Source organism: Bison bison, unplaced genomic scaffold, assembly GCF_000754665.1.
Source record: "Bison bison bison isolate TAMUID 2011002044 unplaced genomic scaffold, Bison_UMD1.0 scf7180017864290, whole genome shotgun sequence".
In the NCBI taxonomy this organism is placed as follows: Eukaryota; Metazoa; Chordata; class Mammalia; order Artiodactyla; family Bovidae; genus Bison; species Bison bison.
Window position 1 is genome coordinate 770,577 of NW_011494862.1, and position 24,118 is coordinate 794,694.

The following is a 24,118-nucleotide window of genomic DNA, read 5'->3' on the forward strand; positions in this document are numbered from 1 at the left end:
ACCATCTGCAGTGATTTTGGAGCCCAGAAAAATAAAGTCTGACACTGTTTCCACTGTTTCCCCATCTATTTCCCATGAAGTGATGTAACTATAGAGACAGCAAAAAGATCAATGGTTTCCAGGTGTTTGGTTGATGGGGAAATGTTTGAATGGGTGAAGAACAGGGGATTTTTTATGATGGTGAAATTATTTGGTATAATATTGTCCTAGTGAGTACATGCTGCTGCTGCTAAGTCACTTCAGTCGTGTCGGACTCTGTGCGACCCCATAGATGGCAGCCTACCAGGCTCCCCCGTCCCTGGGATTCTCTAGGCAAGAACATTGGAGTGGGTTGCCATTTCCTTCTCTAGTGTGTGAAAGTGAAAAGTGAAAGTGAAGTCGCTCAGTCGTGTCTGACTCTTAGCGACCCCATGGACTGCAGCCTACCAAACTCCTCCGTCCATGGGATTTTCCAGGCAAGAGTACTGGAGTGGGGTGCCATTGCCTTCTCCGAATGGAAGATTATTCAGCACTAAAAAGAAATGAGCTATCAAAGTCATAAAAAGGCATGAAGGAACCTCAAATTTAGTATGACTAAATTTAAAAAGACAATATGAAATGGCTATGTACAGTATAATTCCAACACTACTACATGCTGCATAGCCTTATGTATTTCTAAAAATTCATAAAACCCTATAGCATAAAGAGAAAACCTTAATGTATGCAAATTAAAGAGAAATCATTAGGAGGTTGGAGAATCCTAGAATGGAGTTCAGGCTGCAACAAGAGAATCTAACTGTACTACAAGTGTATGAAACAACCTCACTGAAGGAGTTGGGCAAAAAAGGTCCAGGCCTAGGCAACCTTTTTAATGAGTAGATTTTTAAGAATGAAGTCAAAAGGAACTATACATAACCACTGTATTCTAGTTGGTAAAGTCATTTTTCTCACAAGGTATGGGTTAACAGTTTTGGTATCATTCAGTTCAGTTCAGTTCAGTCGCTCAGTTGTGTCTGACTCTTTGTGACCCCATGAATCGCAGCACGCCAGGCCTCCCTGTCCATCACCAACTCCCAGAGTTCACTCAGACTCACGTCCATCGAGTCAGTGACGCCATCCAGCCATCTCATCCTCTGTTGTCCCCTTCTCCTCCTGCCCCCAACCCCTCCCAGCATCAGAGTCTTTTCCAATGAGTCAACTCTTTGCATGAGGTGGCCAAAGTACTGGAGTTTCAGCTTTAGCATCATTCCTTAGATATATAAATTGGAATTGAACAATTAAGTACTGGATGATGGATGGTAAGAAGGACTCAAGTTTGTTACTGTTTAACTGATTATAGATAAGCAAAGAATGATCCATGTGGTAATGGGCTAGGGTATGAACTCATGTTTAGCTTAATATGGATACAGATAGATTCACATAGAAATTTTCAGTGGGAAGAACCTCCAACCAAGAATACTCTACCCAGCAAGACTCTTGTTCAGATTTGATGGAGAAATCAAAAGCTTTCCAGGCAAGCAAAAGTTAAGAGAATTCAGCAATATCAAGTCAGCTTTATAACAAATGATAAAAGAGGTTCTCTAGGCAGGAATCACAAGTGAAGGAAAAGACCTACACAAAATAAACCCTAAACAATTAAGAAAATGGTAATAGATCATACATATCAATAATTACCTTAATGTAAATGGGTTAAATGCACCAACCAAAAGACAAACTGCCTGGGCAGATGAAAACATATGCATGCATGCACTTCCACTTACCATATCACTCTACTTAACCCCCTAAATTGTATGTAATTATTTTATATTGTTAGGGTAATTATGTTTCCATTACAGCTTGTAATTATAGTTCTCTTTTCTCTTTTGTCTGGCTATTGATTGAGAAATTTTCATAGATATGTGTATATATAGATATAATACACACACATGCATTTCCTTAATCTGTCAACCGAGAAAGCCATATTCTGGTAGTAAGCAACATTCTCAGATTTGTTTCTAGTACTATTCTCCAGTAAAGAAACTAAGGCTCTGTGAAAAAATGCTTGGTAATAGGTCTGGGGCAGGAAATACACAAGATGAGCCTAGAGTAACTTGCAGGACTAGAAAGTAAGGAGGTTTACCATCAATTTTACTTGAGGGTTACAAAAGTAAACATTTGTATATGAAAACTGACAGGTTGTTTAAAAACAAAATGCAACCTAGGTATGATTTTTCATTTATTTCTTGCTGTGCTGTGCTTAGTCGCTCAGTGGTGTCCAACTCTTTGTGACCCCATGGACTGTAGCCTGCCAGGCTCCTCTATCCATGGGGATTCTCCAGGCAAGGAGTGGGTTGCCATGCCTTCCTCCAGGGGACTTTCCCAACCCAGGGATTGAACCCAGGTCTCCCATGTTGCAGGCGGATACTTTACCGTCTGAGCCACCAGGGAAGCCCTTATTTCTTGCAGTGGCTGCTAATATCTTCTCACCACCTACCCAGGTTCTTCCAAGACCTGCAGGGATATAGTTATGTGTGTTTGTATTTATGTTTCTCAATTTCTGACTTTTAGAAGAAGAATCTCAATGACAAAAAATGAGAAGCACTGCTCTAGTCTGTTGTGTAGTGTCAAGCTTGCTAAAGGCTGACAAGGTATTAGTAGCACTTAAATCTTACCTGAAACAGGTGAAGGTGATGGCAAAGTGGGATGTATTGTTAATGCTCTGTAGGATGGAAGGATAGAATTGTACTAAGAATGTATTTTACACTGGCATCTCGGTGACCTGGTATGATTTTTTTAACTACAGGACAGACTTTCTGGGGTGCCTTGTACACTGTCCTGATGCTCTCTGTGACTTGTAGTGTCAGCATGTCATGGGAAGAAAAAAAATGAACAGTCTTACTAAGATTGATAGAAGCGGTGATTAATTTCTTTTCAGCTCTTTCTCATTTCTGCTTTACAGAAACAAAGGGTTACTCCTTTTTTTTTGCTTTTTAGATGAAGAAATGCTCAACTCCCCATTAGTCTTTCTTTTCTCTAAAATTAGAGTGAAACTTCCTGGTAGAAAAGTATCCTATTTATAATCCATACTTCATTATCTTCAAGTGATTTATTCTCTGAGTCTTAAAGAAAAAAAAAATCCATAAGGAGAAAACAAGTTTCCCATGTTCCATAGTCACCCAGACAGCTTCAGGGAGACTGTCAGAGCAGCCCACACTTCAGCCTTGAATTCATCAGAGGTTGCTCTGGTCTGGCCCCTGCCTACCAATGGGAAATGTTTAATCAGAGTTCCAGGAGCTCGGCTTGTATAAAAAGCACTGTAGCCCTTCAGCTAATCAACTTTTGTGTTTACTGTAGCCCCTGATGAAAAATGACTCATTGTGCAGTGTAAGAAGATATGTGGTAAAACATCATACTTCCCACAATGGAACGTGGTTGGAAGATGTGGGAAACCACACTAAACTCACTTTCCTTTGGACAGAGCAAGCACATTCTGTTATGGTGCTGGCCATCAATTCAATTGGTGCTTCTTCTGCAAATTTTAATTTAACATTCTCACGGGCTATCAGCAAAGGTAAGAAAAGGTATAGGGTATTAAACCTGTGCTCCTTTTAATATTTAATCTTTGCAAACCCCTCCCATTCTAAATGATCTTCCAAGAAGCTTACAATTCCCTGAATCAGTCTCTTTTTTACCTTTTATCTCTGTTTTGTCTAAAAAACAATGTAAGTGTATATCCTGATTATGTGACGTGGTCCTTGGGTTTTCACATGGTAGAACATTGTTGAAATAGTATTGTAATAAATGTGAATGTTCTGATAAATCTAAAACTTAAAACTTCTGGGCCAGTGTGGGTTGTAGGTGAATGAATCTCTCTCTCTCTCTTTATATACGTATATACATATGCATATAATGAGTCCATATATATACACACACATATATTAATAGGTAAAATACACATGTGTGTGTCATATATACTACATATACATATGTGATAGTATAACATTAGATAGGTACAAGTAATTGCTTAGATTTGAAAATAACTTGTATTTCATTTAATATGTGATGAACCCTCATATTAATTTTGATATATTTGATTAATCAAGGAATTAAGAACCACTTTATATAGGAGCTTGTATAGTATATTCAAAGTATAATTTTTAATGAAAAATTCAAATTTCACTTCCCTCTACTAATCATGTACCTTCCTGAAATATTTGCTTATTGCTTTACTTAGATGTGTCCTATCCTTTTTTTTAGTTCTCAGAATACTTTCTACCTTTTCTATGCTATTTTATATCCTGCCTTGTATAGTAATTACTTGTGTACATATAGTGTAAACTTTATGTAAGTTTCACAGCATTTGCACTGTATTTTACACTTAAAATATTCTCAATCAATATGTTCTATTAATAGAAATATTTGTTTAATGCTGCACTATGCTAGGTGGTAGAAATTCGAATGTGGGTAAAATTATAATGGTCTCACAGACTTCAATAGATGAGACAGACTTTAATCAAATAATCATATAAGTTAATGCCTATTTACAAACTGAGATGCATGTCCCTAGGAAAGGAATATAATTTTATAAAAGAAAAAATATAGGAGCCTAAACCAGTATTGAGGGTCAGAGAAGTTTTCTTGAGGATGCGGTATAGGAATTAAACTTCCATGAAAGGTGGGAAGAAGAGCTCCCCTGAGAGAGGAACAGTCTGACCAAAAATCCTGCGGTCCAGGAGAGGACATGAAGGAGGATCACCAGGGGCGTGTGTGTGTGTGTGTGTGTGTGTGTGTGCAGCAAAGCCGGCAGATGTGCTGAGACACGGCCCTTGGGGCATTGTAGGTGTGATGAGAATTTTGTCCTCACTTGTGGAAGTCTGGAGGTTTTGAAGTGGGACTCTGTGCAGAGGGTGTTAAAATGATTAGTTTTATACTTTGAAAGCATGATTCCATCAGTGGGAGAGAAGAGTTGGGGGGAATTAGGATGATTAATAGGCATGTACATTACTACAGAAGAGAACATCTTTTGAACATATCCGATTTGGATTTTAGGTAGAATCTTATTTATCGATAGCATATATTTCCACATCTCTCTGCTTATATGACTTCTGTGATACAAAAATAATTGCCATGTTTTATATTTATTTGTGTAAATATCTTCTTTCTCTTCCTTCTTCCTTTTTCACTAAGTTTTATGTTTCTAAAGACAATTTGGAGATTTTCATTCATTTTGAAGTTAAAAATAAATTTCCTTCTTTTCCCCTCAGTAAATATCGTGCAGTCACTCAGTGCTTACCCTTTAAACAGCAGTTGTGTAATTCTTTCCTGGATGCTGTCACCCAGCGACTACAATCTGATGTATTTTATTCTTGAGTGGAAAATTCTTAATGAAGACAGTGAAATTAAATGGCTTAGAATCCCTTCCTCTGTTAAGAAGTATTATGTCCATGGTAAGCTTACTGTATTTTGAAAAGTTTTTCCTATGGGTTAATATGACTCTACAGATTATTAATTCAAATAACACAGTTAATGGAAACTTCAAAAATATAGATAATCCATATTATTACCTTTAATTCTGTCACCTTGTCACCAGCATTTAATTCTGTTTCATTTGTTTTTCACTTAAATATTTATAGTTGTAATCATATTGTATCATTTATAACTTTTCTTCTGGTTGGTTCCTTTGATATATCACAAACATGTTTCTATTTTATCCCTAATCCTTTAACCATCATTAATGATTATATAGCATTTTACTACAAAATATACTTAAACCATTTATTTATTTGAGAACTTTTATGTTGCATCCAGTTTAACCTTTTAAAAAAATGAGTTTTAACAGCTTTTGATATCTACTGCCAGATTGTTTTCCCAAATTGTATACCAACTTATGATGCCACTAACAATGAGTGGGAGGGCCAGGCTGAAGGTCTGATGAATAATTTCCCAAAAGTAGACCAGTTACCCTGTAAGGTGAATAAAGTACACAATGTAAGTGCACAGTACAGAATCTCCAAGTCTGAGTAAGCTTTAAGCAGGGACGCTAAGGATTGCTGTAGTACTATTTACAGTGTTATCCCAAAGGCTCATACTTTTCATTCCAAGACCCTAGAATTTAGTGTCAGAGTAAAGAGAAACAAATGACTGATGGAGAACTAAATTCAATTCATTATTACTGTTGTCCAGGTGGTTACTCTATGCTTCAAAGGGATTTATCTCTCGTGGAGTAATATTTGTGTGTCATTAGCATTTGTGAAAATGATAGATCACCGATAGATCCATTTTGAGCTTTGCTATGGAGATGGTCATCTTCCGTAGATCTAGACACCTGGATATGTACAAAGATTCCTGGTCCCCATTCCCAAGTTCTTTACATAGGATTTCCTAAGACTTTAATCTCCCAACTCCCTTGAATAGAGAAGCTGAGTAAACTGAATTCCTATGGAAAGGGAATATTGCTGGCTTTGATCTGGTGGGAAAAGAGGTAGAGCAGATTGTCCAGGAAAGGGAAATGGAACAGCTCATACAGCCTGAACTTGAACAAACTGACTGTCGCTGGAACATGCCTTTGAAAAATTGCAATTTTCTATCTCTGGGTAAAATTTTTAAAACATTATTTGGAAAATTATTGGTGTTACTAGGAGAATTTAGAGTGCTCAGATTCTCTTTGAAACTCCCCAATTATATTTCAGTCCGTAGATAGCAGTCATCAGTTTTCAATCCAATTTCAATCAATAAATCATCAGTTTTATATGCATGAAAATATGAGTCACTTAAAACTTTTATATAGATTTCACTCATTAATATTAATTCAGTAAGGATGACTCTTTAAAATATTTTTTTCTCCTCAGATCATTTTATCCCCATTGAGAAGTATCAGTTCAGTCTTTACCCAATATTTACAGAAGGAGTAGGGAAACCGAAGATAATTAATAGTTTTGCTCAAGGTAAAAATTTTTAGTTTCCTTTTACACAGATACGTGGTTTCTTTCTTAGTTAGCAATAATGCTGCCATCTGATTATTCTCTTTTTGATGGAATCATGGAAGAGCCCAGAGTCTTCTGTAGATGTGTCATGTATTAAGGGTATATGGTTCCATGGTGTCATTAAGAATAATCAGGCACGATATTGTGTTTCTGTATTGGTAAGTAAAACTTTCAGTCTCAAATTGGTTAGAAAGTTGATTGCTATTTGGTCGCTAAGTTGTCTCCAACTCTTTGTAACCCCATGGACTGCATCACGCCAGGCTTCCCTGTCCTTCACTATCTCCCAAAGTTTGCTCAAACTCATGTCCATTGAGTCAGTGATGCCATCCAACCATATCATCCTGTTACCCACTTCTCCTCTTGCTGTCAATCTTTCCCAGCGTCAGAGTCTCTTCTAATGAGTCTGCTCTTCACATCAGAAAGTTGATGGAAACAAAAATGGAAATACCCAGCTATGCCACAAAGTATATCATCATAAAGGTTAATTGAAAAAATATTAATTTGCTGCACAATTAATATAAACACACCTACCCCAAACAATAAGCTTTGACATACTTATGGAGTCTTTAAATTTTCATCATCTTCTAAGGAAAATTTTTCTGAAAATAAAACTGGAGAGACAGGTATAGAAGAAAGTTCACTGGGTGTCATATTTCTAACTCATCTTACTGTACTTGGAGCGGGAAGATTTTTATTTTACTATTATTTTTCAAGTTGTTTTAAAATCTAAGCAACCCAATAATGAAGTTTCAAGAGAGAAATATTTTACTTGGTTTTAGAAGTAAAATAATTATATATAACTTCATTCATGTACTGTTCAACAAATATATATTGAACACTGTTCTAAGCATTGGGGATTGAATATTGAACATCAGTCTGTGCCCTAAATGGAGCTTAAACTCCAGTACTCAAATGACAGACAATAAACAAATAATATAGTCTCATATAGAAATAAGTATATGAAATTAAAATAAAAGTAAAATGAAGGGATAGAGTTAAAATGTGGTGCTTTAGTGTGTGTGTTAGTTGCTCAATCATATCCTACTCTTTGTGACCCAATGGACTTTAGCCCACCAGGCTCCTCTGTCCATGGAATTTTCCAGGCAAGAATACTGGAGTGGGTTGCCGTTTCCTTCTCCAAGGGATCTTCCCAATTCAGGAATTGAATCCAGGTCTACCCACACTGCAGGCATATTCTTTACTGTCTGAGCAGTAATGGTGGCCAAAAATGATGGTCTTTTTCTCTAAGAAGGTGGTAAGTCCTGCAAGGACAAAGGGGAAGAACATTTGAGCAAGGGGACAGCAAGTGCAAAGACCCTGAAGAGTGAGCATGCTTGGTGGTCCAAGAAGCAACAAAGAAGTCAATGTGTCTGAAGTGAACAAGATAGAAGTTGATGGGTCTTGTAGAATGCCTTCTCCAGAAGCAGATGACTGATGCAGAGAGCCATCATAACAACTTTAACTGACACTTTGATTCATATAATTGAAAAGTGATCAGATGGAGAGAGCTGGCAAATAAATACTTTTGAGAAAATGTTTTGCTACATTACAAGAAGCATAACTCTGAACAAAATAGTAATTATTTTATGATCAAAGCTATGCTTATGTCTTTCTGATTTTGGTATCTTTAAAGGTCATTCAGATTTACGATGAAATCAGAAAAGGGTATGTTATGATTTTTGATACAGAAATTACTTACTTCCTCAAGATTTTGAGTTGTGTGATTTTTTTCTTTTTCAGAGGATGAAAAACACCAGCATGATGCAGATCTATATGTAATCGTGCCAATAATAATTTCCTCCTCAATCTTATTGCTTGGAATATTGTCAGTATCACATCAAAGGTATTGTATGCGGTGTTAAAAATCTCAAGCATATTTAAACCATTTTAAACCCAAATCAGAAACACTAAAATATGCTAAATATTTTATATGTATTCAGTATATAATAAGATGGCATAAGAAGAAAAAGGATTCCTTATTTCAGGAATCCACACTGCATTTTGCTAGCACACATAAGCCTCAGGGAAGAAATTAGATTTTTAACAAAAGTATATACACTCATGAAATAACAAGCTTATAACAGAAAAGCCTAGGCAGTATATTCATAGAGAAATTGTAAATCTAGGTTGAGGACTTTTAGTTGCGAAAATTTATTTGGAACAGTCAATTCACTTATGGTTAGTAGGCATTCTGCTTTTTAAATTTTAGCACTGTGTGGCTCCCTTCTGTCTCATTTGAACTGCTTGAATGGTTCTTTATGTGCGCCATCACTCTGTGCTGAGAGGTCCAGACCACTGAGGTTATTTCACATGTGGCAAATCTCTACAGAAAGTTTTATCTTCTAGCAGTGAAGAGGGAAAAGTGATTTTAGAATCTGAATTCATCTTCCAATCAAGTGAGCTGATGGGGCCTGTGCAAAGTATTTAGCACAGGGCTAGGCATACAGTTTTCAATAAATGTTAGCTATTTTTTTTATTATTATTATAGTGATCATTAACTTTGGTCTGGACATAAAGTTGGTAGAAATCTTCCTGTGATGGCATATGAAAGGAAATTTGATCCTACTGTGGCATAACCAGTCTGGTAGACTTAGTTTCTAGTTGGTCGCTTATAAACTGTTAACATTTTCAATGTGAATGTTCTCTAATTCTAATGCCTTGTTTATCCTTTGTAGAATGAAAAAGTTGTTTTGGGAAGATGTTCCAAACCCCAAGAACTGTTCCTGGGCACAAGGACTTAATTTTCAGAAGGTCCTTTTTTCAATTTTTTTTAAACCCCAAGTATATAATATTTCATTTTAGATGCTGTATACCTTTTAGAACTTCAAACATTTTTGAGGTTCAAAACTTTTTTTTTAAGGATAAGGTTTAAATTTTATTTTATTCAATTCATCTTAATATGAATCTGTCTAATTTGTTATTTATTTTCATGGATAAGAAGATGCAGGGATTTGAAACCAGGACAAAACAAAATTCAATAGAAAGTTTATCATCTGAATTAACAATACACATACCTTTCTTCTGTGTCATAGTATATCATAAAACAAATATTAGAATGTTAGGGTCAAATCTGATGAAGAACAAATATTTATATATACTTTTTGGGTATAAATTGATTGTTCTTTGGAAAAGGCTGGAATCAATATTTTTAACCCTTGTAATTATCTTCATAATTACTTAAATCAATTAAAAACTACATAATCCTTTCCTAAAACGCCACAATCTGAAAATGCAATTATCATAGTAAAGCTTACATTTATGAAGATAGCTCCTTTCAAGCTACTTATGAAACAATTAGTCAACTTTAATAATTTGCACTTATGTCTATAATAGATTTTCTCAGAAAACTCTAGAATTTAACAAATATATCATTAATTTCCCAAGTTTTCCTTGAAGCAGGGTTGGCTTTCTACCTATAACACTGGGAAAATAGAATTCAGTTTTCATGGCAAAATATCTAAGCGATGTTTTGAACAATAATCATATGGGGTTATTCAGTCTCAATAATTGTGTCATTGTAGTCACGGTTACACGTCTTCAGTGGTTTCTGTTTAGCTACAAGATCAAGTATAGTCCTTTTAAGCTGGTTCTCAATGACTTCTGTCTACAGTCTGTTATCAACTTATATATTCCATTTTTCCTGTCCATGGGCCTTAGTCATGCTGACACTATTTCTCTCACCTCTACAGACCCCTCTATGTCAGTGAAGAGTTTGCTCTAAGCTCTTCTTTCCCCAAACCTTCTGTGAACAATGTAGTTCAGAAGAAATTCTGCCCCCTCCAAGTTTCCAGAGCATTTCATTATTTGTTGTGAAGAGTGTTCTGAGTTCTAGGGCTGTATTTTAAGACCACATATATTATTGAGCTCCTCCTGCTAAACGCAAAATACTAAGGTCAAGATTCACAAAAGAATTAATAAAATGCTGATATAATATGTCCATTTATTTATGTGCAGATCATTGAGATACATATCCTTACATTCATTAAGATTTTTATTTCAGTTCTTGGTGGCTTAGTTTCCTCTCCTGTAAAATGAGGTTTAATAGAACTTACCTCATTGAGTTGTTTCAGGGAGTAAAGAAGATGGTACTTCCAAATAGTAGTGTCTCAATAAATTATCATTATATTGCATATTTACATGTTTTACATTATTATTCTTTCAGTTACCCCACGGAATAAGTATTAGCATCTCCATTTATAGACGGAAAAACCCGTCTTATACTGGTTAGGTAACTTGTTTTAGAGTCTGACTTAGTTTACTAATTTGTCTAATTTTTAAGCCCATTCTATTAGTAATTGTTCTCTCTGGCTTTCCTGTTTTTGACCATGACCCTTGGTGAGAAATATGCTTTACCTTGCAACCTAGTAAATGTATAGATATAAATAATATGCATTTGCAGTGTCCTCTATCTTCAAAATTTTATTTCATTTAAAAAATACTGGTTACAACCCTCTAACTTCATTCACATACTAATGAATATGATTTGCAGTAACAAAATCACTGCTCTACAATTTACCAATGAACAAGTGAGTGAACAAAATAAGTAATATTGTGGGCAAAACAATGCAAGCAACTAAATTATAATCTTTCAGCAGAAGAGAGTGTTTTATCTTCAGACTTGGTAGCACTGTAGTTTCACATACTTACATGCATACATTATCTTTACAGAAACTTCACTTTGCCTGAATCTAACCAGCCCCACACCCATACACTTCTCAGCTATGCCCTTACTATAAGCCACAGAATCTCCTTTCATGAAAACAGACCTGATGATTTTTTCAATTAGTAAAATATTTATTCCTCTCCTTTCTCTTCCATTATGAATTCTTACAGTGACAGTTATTGAAGTGATAGTGACATTTCAGCCATGTATATTTATTTGTCATTCATTCATTCCTTTGTTCAACAAGCACATAATGAGAATGAGTATTTACGTGTAAGTCTAGGATGTTGCTAGGCTCTGGGAAAACAATTTTTAAGATATCGTTCTTACCATCTAGGCAGTGACAGGGAGGTCACAGAGGAATGACTGGCTAAAAGCAGTGTAGAATGAGCTTGTCTTCTTTTCTCTCTCTAAAATTGTTTATTCATTTATAGTTCAATCATTAATTCATCCCATGCATTTATTCAAGGGATATTTATTGAATAGTTATCCTAATGCCAGTCAACTCATCTAGGCCTTGGGGTTAAAGTGGTGGGAAAATAAAAACTCTTGGAGTGTACAGTCTATGGGAAAGATAAGATTAATCAGTTTATAACTGAAATAACTATATGTGTTATATATAATATATATTATGATACTATTACAAACACTAATAATGATAAACGTGTTGTGAAATAAAGGGACCCAGTGTGCTGAGTGTATTATGTGGGATCAGGGGTGGTGAGTGAGTGAATGTAAGAACGTGACAGTTGAGCTAAGATCTGGGAGATGAACGGTGATCAAGCAGGATTTGTGGTGGAGGGTGAGAGCCCAGGCAAGTCCACCTGTGAAAACAAAGCCCTGTGGTAGGAAGGACCTTAGCACATTCACAAACTGAAAATAGGGGGGTTAAAAGACAAAGAGTAAAAAGGAGACTATTTGCTTAAATATTGAGGTTTTTTTTTTTTTTGAATATGAGAGGAATTTTGTAAAAAAAATCGAAGTACTTATCTAACTAAAAATGTAAACACTTCACCGTGTCAGTATATATACATTCTGGAAATAACAATCCTACTGTCTCAGAGAAGCTGAAACACTCAGTCTTCAAAATGGTGAGGTCTGAAATCTCTATGAACCACCAGGAATAATGGCTTCTAAGTATTTGCCAGGGCAGGGAAATGGTCAGGCCCACCTCAGCAAAATGTAGTTTGACCCTGCATCAAGTTTTTCCATTTTCCAGAAAATGCTGGACACAAAAGAATGTAGACTGAGTCAGTGACTCTAGCCTACAGGCTACCCCGCTGTGTCATGTAGCTCCCTGAGGAGGAGCGTCATGCCAGAGCAGATCACCTGGCAGACATGTGCAATAGACAGAAATATCACCACATGTCCCCAGGTTCTGAGGGAACTGAGGAAGAGTGAAGAATTTCTAAGTAGGATGGGTGAATGACATTATTTGTAAGACTGATTTTTTTTTTTACTTTTGCAAATATTAGACTTTAAAATCTTATAAGATATTCTTTAAGCATAACGAGCCCTCAAGGTACTCAGTTTATTACTTGGCTTAACAGGTACTCAGTTAGGAATAAAGCAGTTTTTGGAATGTATCAGGAATATTTGAAGAGTAAAGAAGAATGTAAAAAATTTCAAAGGTTTTACTGATGATAAATTCAATGACTAAATAACTAAAATTCAATAACTTCTTAAAATCTCACCTTCTACTTTAATCTCCTAACTAAAAGTACTTTTTTGGGGACAAATAATACAGTATAATTCACATTATATTTCTAAAGAGGACAAGACAATTTACTATCTGCTCCAAACTTTCATATTCATATTATTTTATTTGATTTGGTCATAGACCTAATAGCTTTATATTTTCTGATTACAAAACTGAGGCACAGATTGGTTCAGCAGCTTGTCTTGATCAGACAGCCTGTAGGTGTGAAAACCTTGTTTAAACTCAGGTTCATTGTGCTCACATTGATACCCTTCCCATCAAGTCCATGTTAACAATGGATTGCTTAATATACTTAATGCCACTAAATTGTGCACTTAAAAATAGTTGAAATAATAAATTTTATGTATATCTTAACACAAAAAAATTGGCAAAGAATCCGAATAGACTTTTCTGCAAAGAAGATGTACAAATAGCCAAAAAGGAAAAATGAATATATGTTCAATGTGATTAGGAAGAGATTAGGGAAATGTAAACCAAAAGCACAAGCTAGCACTCTGTGCTAGCTAGGATGGTATAATAAAAACAACAGGTAGTAAGTGTTGGTGAGAATGTGGAGAAACTGGAACTTTCCTGTACTGCCAACATGAACGTTAAAATGGTGCAGCCATTTGCTCTTAATTTTTCTGGCCGGTCACTTTTGTATTTCTAAAAATAAGATACTTATGTCATTATGAGATGTAAATATTTAGTGATTTCTGGCTGAAATGAGGACTTAATTCTGCACATACTTTTTTGCCCCTTCTTTCCCCATGCTATTTCCATATCATATTGTTAGTCACTTCTTTTTTCAGTTCCTTCAGTAATCAGTCTATAATCTCAGGATAGTCTTCTAAAACTCCATTTGTTGTTCCGTGAAATAGAGACTGTTTCTTAGAACCTCCCCCCTTTATTAAAATAAAATAAAGACATTAGTACTCTTACCTTTCCCTCCATGTCTCTCTCCACTTTCCAATCTTTGTCAACTGTAACTTTACATTTTCACTTAAGTCAGGGTCGATAGCATGTTCTGTGCGATAATTTGTCTGGAGTTAATTTTAAAAAATGAAAACCCAATAAACTGTATTTTCATTGTTATGAGTTTATAAATATTGTTCCTTGCAGAACCAAGTAATATAATGAGATTATATTACCACACTTTGTGGTTCCAATGACACAAAATAGTTAAAAAAAATATTTTAGAAACACTCCACCCTGTTGATCTGAATTTTGTGAAATTTTAGTTGGCCTCATTTTTAATTTTTATGCTTTGTTTTGTGTTTGTTTTGCTTTTTCTAGAGCTTCTAATTGCTTCTTAATTTTTTTTTTAACCTTCTGTGTGCTGTCATTGTATGTGCATCTTCACTGGAGACCTGTTCCCCAGGCACTCTGTCCAGGAAATCCTCTATCCTCCTACTGTGATCTGGATTAGGCCTTTTCTAACATTACTACAAGCCATCCCTCTGAATTTTCCCTTAATTGGTTTCTAGTCGGGGGATGCAATGCAGGAGACCCTGGTTTGATTCTGGTGTCAGGAAGATGCCTTGGAGAAGGGAAAGCTGGTTTCTAGTGGAAAACTGTTCTCTAGACTCTTTTCTTCCTCTTTTTTGATTAACTACTTCCTTACATAACCTGCCAGGAAATATTGTGTAAGTTGAAGTCTCTCCAAGCCTGAAATTCTTTTTATTGTGCCTTCCTTTATTGATATTTTGGTGGAATAACAAGTTCTAGGTTGACAAGCCTTTCCAATAAAACTTTGAGACAATTCCTGCCTTATCCTGTAGCATCTGGTATCACTTCTGAGAAGTCTAGTGCCACTCTGATTTTTACTCCTCACTGGTATCATGCAGTTTTCTTGCTTTTAATATATTATCCCTGTAATTGATGTTCTAAAATTTTAGTGATAGGTCTAAACCTATTTAGGAAGATTCTTTTTCATTTAACTTTGTTCTTGTTTGAAAACACTTTTGATTCCAATCCCCTGTCAATTCTAAGAAATTATATTATTTCTTTGATAACTTCCTCTCCTCTTATTTCTTTGGATCTCATTCTAGAATATATATTACATGGATGTTGGACCCTCTGCATAGATATATACTTCTTATCTCTTCTCTAATATGTTCTGTTTCTTTGTCTTTTTTTTAATTTATATTTGAGACCTTGCCATACCCTGTTCCTTCAGTGCTTCTATTGAACATTTGCTCTTTATAGTTGTAAATTTCCAACTATTAATTTTCAGTGTATCCTGTTCTGACTTTATGCATGCAATATTTTCTTACTAAAAATACCAATTCAGAGGATCATTCTTTGTTTTAAAAATTCTCTTTTCTTTTATTCCTTGAACTCTGTTTCTGCTAGGATCATATTCGCCTCCTGTTTATCTTGGCTTTTTAAAAAATCTCACACTTTCCACACATATGTGGTAATCCTTTGTTTTTCTTTCATATTTAAGAAAGGGATTGCTTCCCTGAATGGGTTAGAAAGAGCTCTGCTAGATGAGGAAAGACAGGTTCATAGACACCAATACTCCTCAGCTGCTAGATTCCTCCCCAGATAATTTTCCAATTACTTTTAAGAACAAATCTTCAATTTGAGTGTGGAGAGTATGAAGCCTTTTCCATGTGTAGTAGAGGGAGTAGAAGAGCCCCATTCCATATAAAGAATTTTCTATTTTCAGACAAAGGTCTCATTTCTTCCTGTGTTTTTACCTGCCTTTTCTTCACTCCTCCCCCCATCTCCACTATATCAGTTCAGTTGGTTCACTTAGTTGTGTCCAACTCTTTGTGACCCCATGGACTGCAGCACTTCAGGCTTCCCTGTCCATCACCAACTCCCGGAGCTTGCACAAACTCATGTCCATCGAGACAGTGATGCCATCCAGCCATCTCATCCTCTGTCACCCCCTTCTCCTCCTGCCTTTAATCCTTCCCAACATCAGGATCTTTTCCAATGAGTCAGTTCTTTGCATCAGGTGGCCAAAGTATTGGAGCTTCAGCTTCAACATCAGTTCTTCCAATGAATATTCAGGACTCATTTCCTTTAGGTTTGACTGGTTGGATCTCCTTGCAGTCCAAGGGACTCTCAAGAGTCTTATCCAACACCACAATTCAAAAGCATCAGTTCTTCAGCACTCAGCTTTCTTTATGGTACAACTCTCACATCCGTACATGACTACTGGAAAAACCATAGCTTTGACTAGATGGACCTTTGTTGGCAAAGTAACGTCTTTGCTTTTTAATATGCTATCTAGGTTGGGCATAGCTTTTCTTCCAAGGAGCAAGTGTCTTTTAATTTCATGGCTGCAGTCACCATCTGCAGTGATTTTGGAACCCAAGAAAATGAAGTCTGTCACTGTTTCCATGGTTTCCCCATCTATTTGCCATGAAGTGATGGGACTGGATGCCATGATCTTTGGTTTTTTGAATGTTGTGTTTTAAGCCAACTTTTTCACTCTCCTCTTTCACTTTCATCAAGAGGCTTGTTAGTTCTTCTTTGCTTTCTGCTGTAATGGTGGTGTCATCTGCATATCTGAGGTTATTGATATATGATCTCCACTATATGCAACAGGGCAAACTGTCTTTCTCTTCATCTAGGGCTTCCCTGGTGGCTCAGCTGGTAAAGAATCCGCTTGCAATGTGGGAGACCTGGGTTCAATCCCTGGGTTGGGAAGATTCCCTGGAGAAGGGAAAGGCTAGCCACTACAGTATTCTGGCCTGGAGAATTCCATGGACTGTAAAGTCCCCCAGGTCGCAAAGAGTCAGACACGACTGAGTGACTTTCACTTTCACTTTTCACTTTCCCCCCCATCTCCAGTATATGCAACAGGGCAAACTGTCTTTCTCTTCAGCTATAGCCCACCCTGGAGGTATTTCAGTCTGCAGCTCATCTCCTTTGGTCTACTACACTCCTCCACTTGTTTTCCATCTATCAGAAATTTGAGATCTCATTCCCTCTTAACCTTCTCAGATTATCTCATTTGATTTATTCATGCACTTTCATTCTAACAGAGCCTCTATAGAGATAAGAAAGAAACATGCATGCTCAAACTGCCATCTTGAACCACAATACTTTCCTACACCATTTCTCACAATGCTTTAAAAACCAGAATCTTTAACAGCATTGCAATCAATTATACTTCAATAAAATAAATGAAACAAATCAAAATCTTTTTAAAAGTTCTGAAATAGTTTAAAAATAAAAAATTTAAACAAAGGTTGAAATTCTTGTTGTAGGAAAACATATTGCAGTAAGTCAATAGCCTTGTTTTGCTTCTAATTCAAAACTTTTTTTAACCTCTTTGTTTAGCATTTTGTCTAATCTGTTAGTTTCTTCCTCTAAATCCAAACCATCTACATTTGAGGTGTCTGCGTGTGATCTAACCCTGCTCCTTTGTTGTCTACATTTATGTCTATTTCCATGAAGTGTACTCCCACTTAACAACCTAAATACTTTGGAGTGTTTAAACTAAAACCAAATGGATTTTTTTTCTTTTGAGTCAAAGACTATCCGAGATTACACCACCTGTTCTAGTTCTCAAAAGAAAAAGCTTAGCAACCCATAATGGAGAAGGCAATGGCACCCTACTCCAGTACTCTTGCCTGGAAAATCCCGTGGACGGAGGAGCCTGGTAGGCTGCAGTCCATGGGGTTGCTAAGAGTCGGACACGACTGAGCGACTTCAACTTTCACTTTTCACTTTCATGCATTGGAGAAGGAAATCGCAACCCTCTCCAGTATTCTTGCCTGGAGAATCCCAAGGATGGGGGAGCCTGGTGGGCTGCTGTCTATGGGGTCGCACAGAGTCAGACACGACTGAAGCGACTTAGCAGCAGCAGCAGCAGCAACCCATAAACTCCTAATACCGTTCTCATGGACCTGAGGCAGATTGTCCCTGAAATTACTAGAACAGCCTTGCAGAAGTGTGAAAGAGCTAATGTAGTCCCCCAAAATATGATTTCCATTTTCTCTATTTTCTTGTCCTTCTTAATATCTATATATGTGCCCTTGGGTCATAATGAACCAGAAGAGACGGTAAATTAATCAGCTCAAATCTATCACAGCAAATAGAAAAAGCAAAAGAAAGAACATGTTCTCCTCCCTATTTGTGTTTAAAATATCTTTCATCTTCCACTGTATTATAGACATTGTTTGGTTAGAAAAACATTCAGAGTCCTCACTCTACTTTGGTTAGCTGTACAACTTTAAGCCTTGATCGCTTTGTCTATAATAAAGGGAGAAATGTGGACCAGATGATTTCTTTGAACTTTTTTCTAGATTAAAAAAAACATGATAATTTTATTCTTCTTTACTATTTCAAGTCTTCTCTATTTTAATTGAAAAAAATTATTTTCAGAGATCTACTACTTTACTCTTTCTTGTTCCAAATTCTCTAATATTTGCTGTTTTTCCTCCACTTGCTTTTAATTTTCTCAGCTCTTTGTTCTTCTTTGCTTTTACTTATTCTATTATTCCTCTATAGATTTTCTTTTCTGGGATCGCTAAGGCTATCCTTAGAGTGTGATATTAAGGCCTGCATTAAGAAAATGATAGAGACCACCTTAGTTCAAAATGTTATCTTTTCTTAAAAACATGCATTACTGTAGTTTAACACAAGAATTTATGATCCACAACCCATCCCTGACAGAACATCTCTTTGATTTCTTTTATCTCTTGCTTTCTGAGTGTTTTTTTATTTTGCTTCCTTATTTTGTTTTATTTTATCTGAACAGAGAACGGACATTCTTTGAAGTCTAATCACGATCACTACCGATGAACCCAATCTGCCAGCTTCCCAACATTCTATAGAGTATTAGAAGATTTTTACATTTTGAAGAAGGGGAGACAATCTAAAAAAAGATTGGTGAAACTATTGAGAACTAAAATATGGTGAATTATGTTGATTTAGAACTTAAAATAGATGGGTAAATTTGGAATTCAAGACATTGATCTCAGTCCAGTTCAGTTTGGATGTATGATTACTTCTCAGGTCATCTCAAAAGTAGTATTTATGATATCTGGCTTTTGATTTGTCCTTTGTCTGGTCATAAAACATTGAAAAATATGACTGTTGCTCTCAGCACATATCTATTAGTTACCATCAAATTTATAGTAGATAATGCTGTAACTGCAAATACAATGACTCTAAATATAAAACGTAGCAAAAGTTTTTAGTTTACATTTTATGTCCAAAAATTTCCATTTTATATCCTTTTATAGACACTTCAGCCTATAAATTGAACCATTTCGGTATTCTTTATAATGTCTTGGAGATCTTATATATATTTAACTCTGATCCATATGGGAATTTTCATTTTAGCCTTGAAAATGGCCTAAATGCTAACTTCCATTTCAGTTCAAAGACAGTTTGTTCTGGTCAAGGCCAGTAGAAGTTACAGTTCATTTTGGGTTGACCTGACATATCCAGGTCAGACTGACCAGATAAGAAAACACATCAGCTTCCAATTCAGCATCTTTGTGAAATTCTTGAATAAATTTAATTTATTTACACTGAACCACCAAAAGCTTCTAGCAGGCAGGGAAGTGGGTGGTGATGCAAAAAGGGAGACTCTAGAGCTTTTAGTAATAGCTCAAAGCAAACCCAGGACTTTCCTCCCTGAAAAAAAGACCACCATTAATGCTATGAATTACCTTGTGTGCTATGCTGCTCACATTCAAAATAAACCAAAGCCTCTGCTTGATTAACCCAAATAATATTTAAATTTAGGATACATATGCATCACTTACTTTTAGATTTCATTTACAGTTTGATTTGAATGTTAAAAAAAAAAAAACCCTAAAAATCAAGAAGAAAGAGTCCTTTCCCCACTTCATTGACTTTTAAGAGATGTCATTGGAATGTAATTGAAGTGTGAAAATATGAAAGGATATTAATTCCTTCTAACTGAGTACATATTTAATATGCTCTCAGACTGTTCTAAAATCTTGAAATATTAGATGCATATGGTAATTGAAATGATTTTTTAAACATACTCTTAATAAATGTTTGTGACCCATTGATAAAATATACTTTAATAATATATGAATATGTGTTTGTTGTTGTTGTCTTCCATTATTAGTGAACTCTTTCATCAAATGCATTTGAAGAAGTAAATTATTTGGTATAACAGATTAATTACCGATTATGAAGTTTTAGAGGGCATGAAATATGTCAAACATGTCATTTGAAGAACATCTGTGAGTTTGCATGTTATGTGCTATTCTTATTTTTGTTTTCAATGTTAATAGTATGTAGTTCCTTTATTTGTAGATCTTAATTTCTTGGTTCATTTAAATTTTAAGAAAATCAATACATATATAGTAGTAACCTTAAGAAAAAATAAAATGAGCAAAAAATTTTTGAAGGAAATTATATAAATTTAATTATATATTTCTCTCAGAAAGAAAACAGGAAGAGGAATAGTTTTCTCTTTACACATTATGTTCATAGAATAATAGAAAACTTTGTGTTAATACAGTATTTGTTATTATATAGTATTTTAATCTCTGTATAAATCTATTCCATTATATTTGGTATATTTATTCCTTTATGGTTATTATCACCCATATATTTCATTGAGTTCAACATTATGTTAAATGAATTGTCTTTTTATATGGAATATATTTGCCATTATGAATGTTGATTATATCATTATTTCAAGCAATATATCTGAATTCATTCTGTTAGTTTAAGAATTATAAAGTTCAAAATTTTAATTATATGTATAGCATAAAACTGAACACATTTTCTATAGTACTTCATTTAGTTGTGTTAATTTTTCAATCTGCTGTGTCTACAGTTTTGTTTATTTTGCATTTATTTTTTCAATATGTTTACATTGTATGAGTTGAGCTTTTTTGCACATAGATGCTTGCTTGTAGCTGCTTAGCAGGGTTTGTTGTAATGTAACCACTGTTCTTATAAAACTATGATGTACATTTGTTTTGCATCTTTGTCTTCATTCCACATGTCCTATGGTTTATATTTTTATGTGAAGTTATTTATAAGGAATGGTTATTTAAAAGGCTGTGATCATCTCTTTCACCTTAATTGTTTTCAACAAATAGATATTCTTAGTTCTTATTTTCTGATAGTCATAAATAGATTTTTAGTATGATGTAAGGTAGATAAGATCACATATAGTTTACCTTCATATCATATATTAGGTCATGGAGTAGTTATTTTAGCTATCTGTAGCCAAGTTGTATTGCTCCTTTGATTTTTGAAAACATTTATTTATTCATTTCTGTCTATGCTGTGTCTTCACTGTCGTGCGGGCTTTTCTCTAGTTGTGGAGCCAGGGTTTCTCGTTGCGGTGGCTTCTCTTATTGCAGAGCACGGGCTCTAGGGTGAGCGGGCCTCAGTAGCTGCAGGAGTTGTGGCTCCCGGGCTCCAGAGTGCAGGCTCAATAGTTGCGGCCCACGGGCTTAGCTGCTCCATGGCGCGTGGGATCTGTCAGCATCAGGGATGGAACCTGTGTCTCCTGAATTGTCACGTGGATTCTTTACCACTGCACCACCAAGGAAGGCCTGCTCATTCGATTTTGTATCAATTTACCTTTTAAACTTGATGTAAGAGATTTCAGTTTGTGGAAGTGTAATTTGCTATACAATATTAGAAATTCTTCTAGAGATAACACTTTCTAATTTCAGTGTTCTCAGTCACATCTGACTCTTTGAAACCTCATGGACTATAGCCCGTCAGGCTCCTATGTCCATGGGATTTTCCAGGCAAGAATACTGGATCCCCTTCTCCAGGGGATCTTCCTGACCCAGGAATCGAACCCACGTCTATTGTGTCTCCTGCGTTGGCAGGCATATTCTTTACCACAAGCACGACCTGGGAAGCCATTGAGAGCTATGCACTTTCAGGTACTATCTAATATATTCCTTGTACAAAGCTACAAGGTATATATTGAACACAATTTTACACATGAGGAAACTGAAAGGCAGAGAGGTTAATGTACTTGTCCACGATCATAGAAACGGAAGGGCTCAAATTTAAGTCTTTCTCATTCGTCTTTTAAACAGTATCTTATACTACCTGTCCCTTATGATTTTTGATCTATTTATTTCAGTCCAAAATCAATTAGTTTATGGTTGATTTATGTCCTTTCATACTAACTTTCACACTTCCATTTCTTCCATGATATCATAGTGAAGCAAAACAAAACAAAACAGAAATCAATACAATTGAGGATTAAAATATGTCTTTTCTTTTAGCCAGAAACATTTGAGCATCTTTTTATCAAGCATACAGAATCAACGACCTTTGGTCCTCTTCTTTTGGAGCCTGAAACCATTTCAGAAGATATCAGTGTTGATACATCATGGAAAAATAAAGATGAGATGGTGCCAGCAACTACAGATGCTCTACTTTTGACGACTCCAGATCTTGAAAAGGGTTCTGTTTGTATTAGTGACCAATGCAGCAGTGCTCAATTCTCTGAGGCTGAGAGCACAGACATAACCTGTGAGGATGAGAGCAGGAGACAGCCCTCTGTTAAATATGCCACCCTGCTCAGCAACTCTAAATCAGGTGAAACTGAGGAGGAGCAAGGACTTATAAATAGCTCAGTCAGCAAATGCTTTTTGAGCAACAATTCTCCACCAAAGGATTCTTCCTCTAAGAGATCATGGGAAATAGAAACCCAGGCATTTTTTATATTGTCAGATCAGCATCCCAATATAATTTCACCACACCTTCCGTTCTCAGAAGGCCTGGATGAACTTTTGAAACTTGAGGGAAATTTCCCTGAGGAAAATAATAATGAAAGGCCTGTCTATTATTTAGGAGTCACTTCAATCAAAAAGAGAGAGAGTGATGTGTTTTTGACCAATGAGTCAAGAGTGTTGTCCCCATTCCCAGCCCACTGTTTATTCACTGACATCAGAATCCTCCAGGACAGTTGCTCACACCTTGTAGAAAATAACTTCAACTTAGGAACTTCTGGTCAGAAGACTTTTGTATCTTACATGCCTCAATTTCAGACTTGTTCCACTCAGACTCAGAAAATAATGGAAAACAAGATGTGTGACCTAACTGTTTAATTTCATTCTGGAAATATCTAAGATTTATGATGTAAATGAGTCATATGAAGGTTAATATATTTCATCATTGGTTAGGAGAGTAGAAAAGAAAACAGAGTCAAATTTGAAAATGATTGTTCCAGAACTAATGGTAGCCATACTCACTCAAATAATACAGACAAAGGTTGTGAGAAAGCCTTCAAGAGCCTAACAATGTAGACTGACTCTTCTAATGATTTTGCTAATCAGCTACAGTGGGACAGTCTCCAGAGACTTTTGTCTAGCTAGCCATAAACTCAACAGTAGTATATTTGGGGACATAGAACCTATATAGAAGGAGCTAATCATCTGAATTACATTCACATCTGAAAGACTTCACATTAACACTTGTGAAAATGTAACTATTTTCAAGGGTGTGGTTATTTTGCCTTCAGTTGTCTTTACTGTGCGTTCATTTACACACACACACACACACACACACACACACACAATCATATCCAATAGGCATCCTTGTGCATTTTAAATGTACGTGATGTATGTGTATTTTGTGATGTTAGACTGTGTGATTTGAAAGTGTTTTTATTTAACAGACTTACCTTGAGCGCTTACTCTGTGATCCACACTCAGCTAAATGTGTAGATAAATAGAGGATATTGCCCTGGGCTAGGGGATATACTCGGAAAAGGCGATGACACCCCACTCCAGTACTCTTGCCTGGAAAATCCCACGGACGGAAGAGCCTGGTAGGCTGCAGTCCATGGGGTCGTGAAGAGTCAAACACGACTGAGCCACT

The 24,118-nt window shown here is 35.8% G+C and overlaps 1 protein-coding gene across 5 annotated transcripts in view; it reads left to right on the forward strand.

Moving 5' to 3' along the window:
- LEPR (leptin receptor) overlaps positions 1–21,234 on the forward strand; it is a 93,806-nt gene extending 72,572 nt beyond the window's left edge. For 4 of the 5 annotated variants that reach the window (XM_010850266.1, XM_010850268.1, XM_010850265.1 and 1 more), the window contains 6 exons: positions 3,313–3,529; positions 5,223–5,405; positions 6,807–6,902; positions 8,682–8,784; positions 9,617–9,692; positions 19,029–21,234. In XM_010850266.1, the coding sequence (XP_010848568.1) occupies positions 3,313–3,529; positions 5,223–5,405; positions 6,807–6,902; positions 8,682–8,784; positions 9,617–9,692; positions 19,029–19,046 (693 nt within the window). In that variant the 3' untranslated portion in view covers positions 19,047–21,234. The remainder of the gene's footprint in view (positions 1–3,312; positions 3,530–5,222; positions 5,406–6,806; positions 6,903–8,681; positions 8,785–9,616; positions 9,693–19,028) is intronic. The other variant, XM_010850269.1, reaches the window with a different exon arrangement.
- Positions 21,235–24,118: the final 2,884 nt, after the last annotated feature.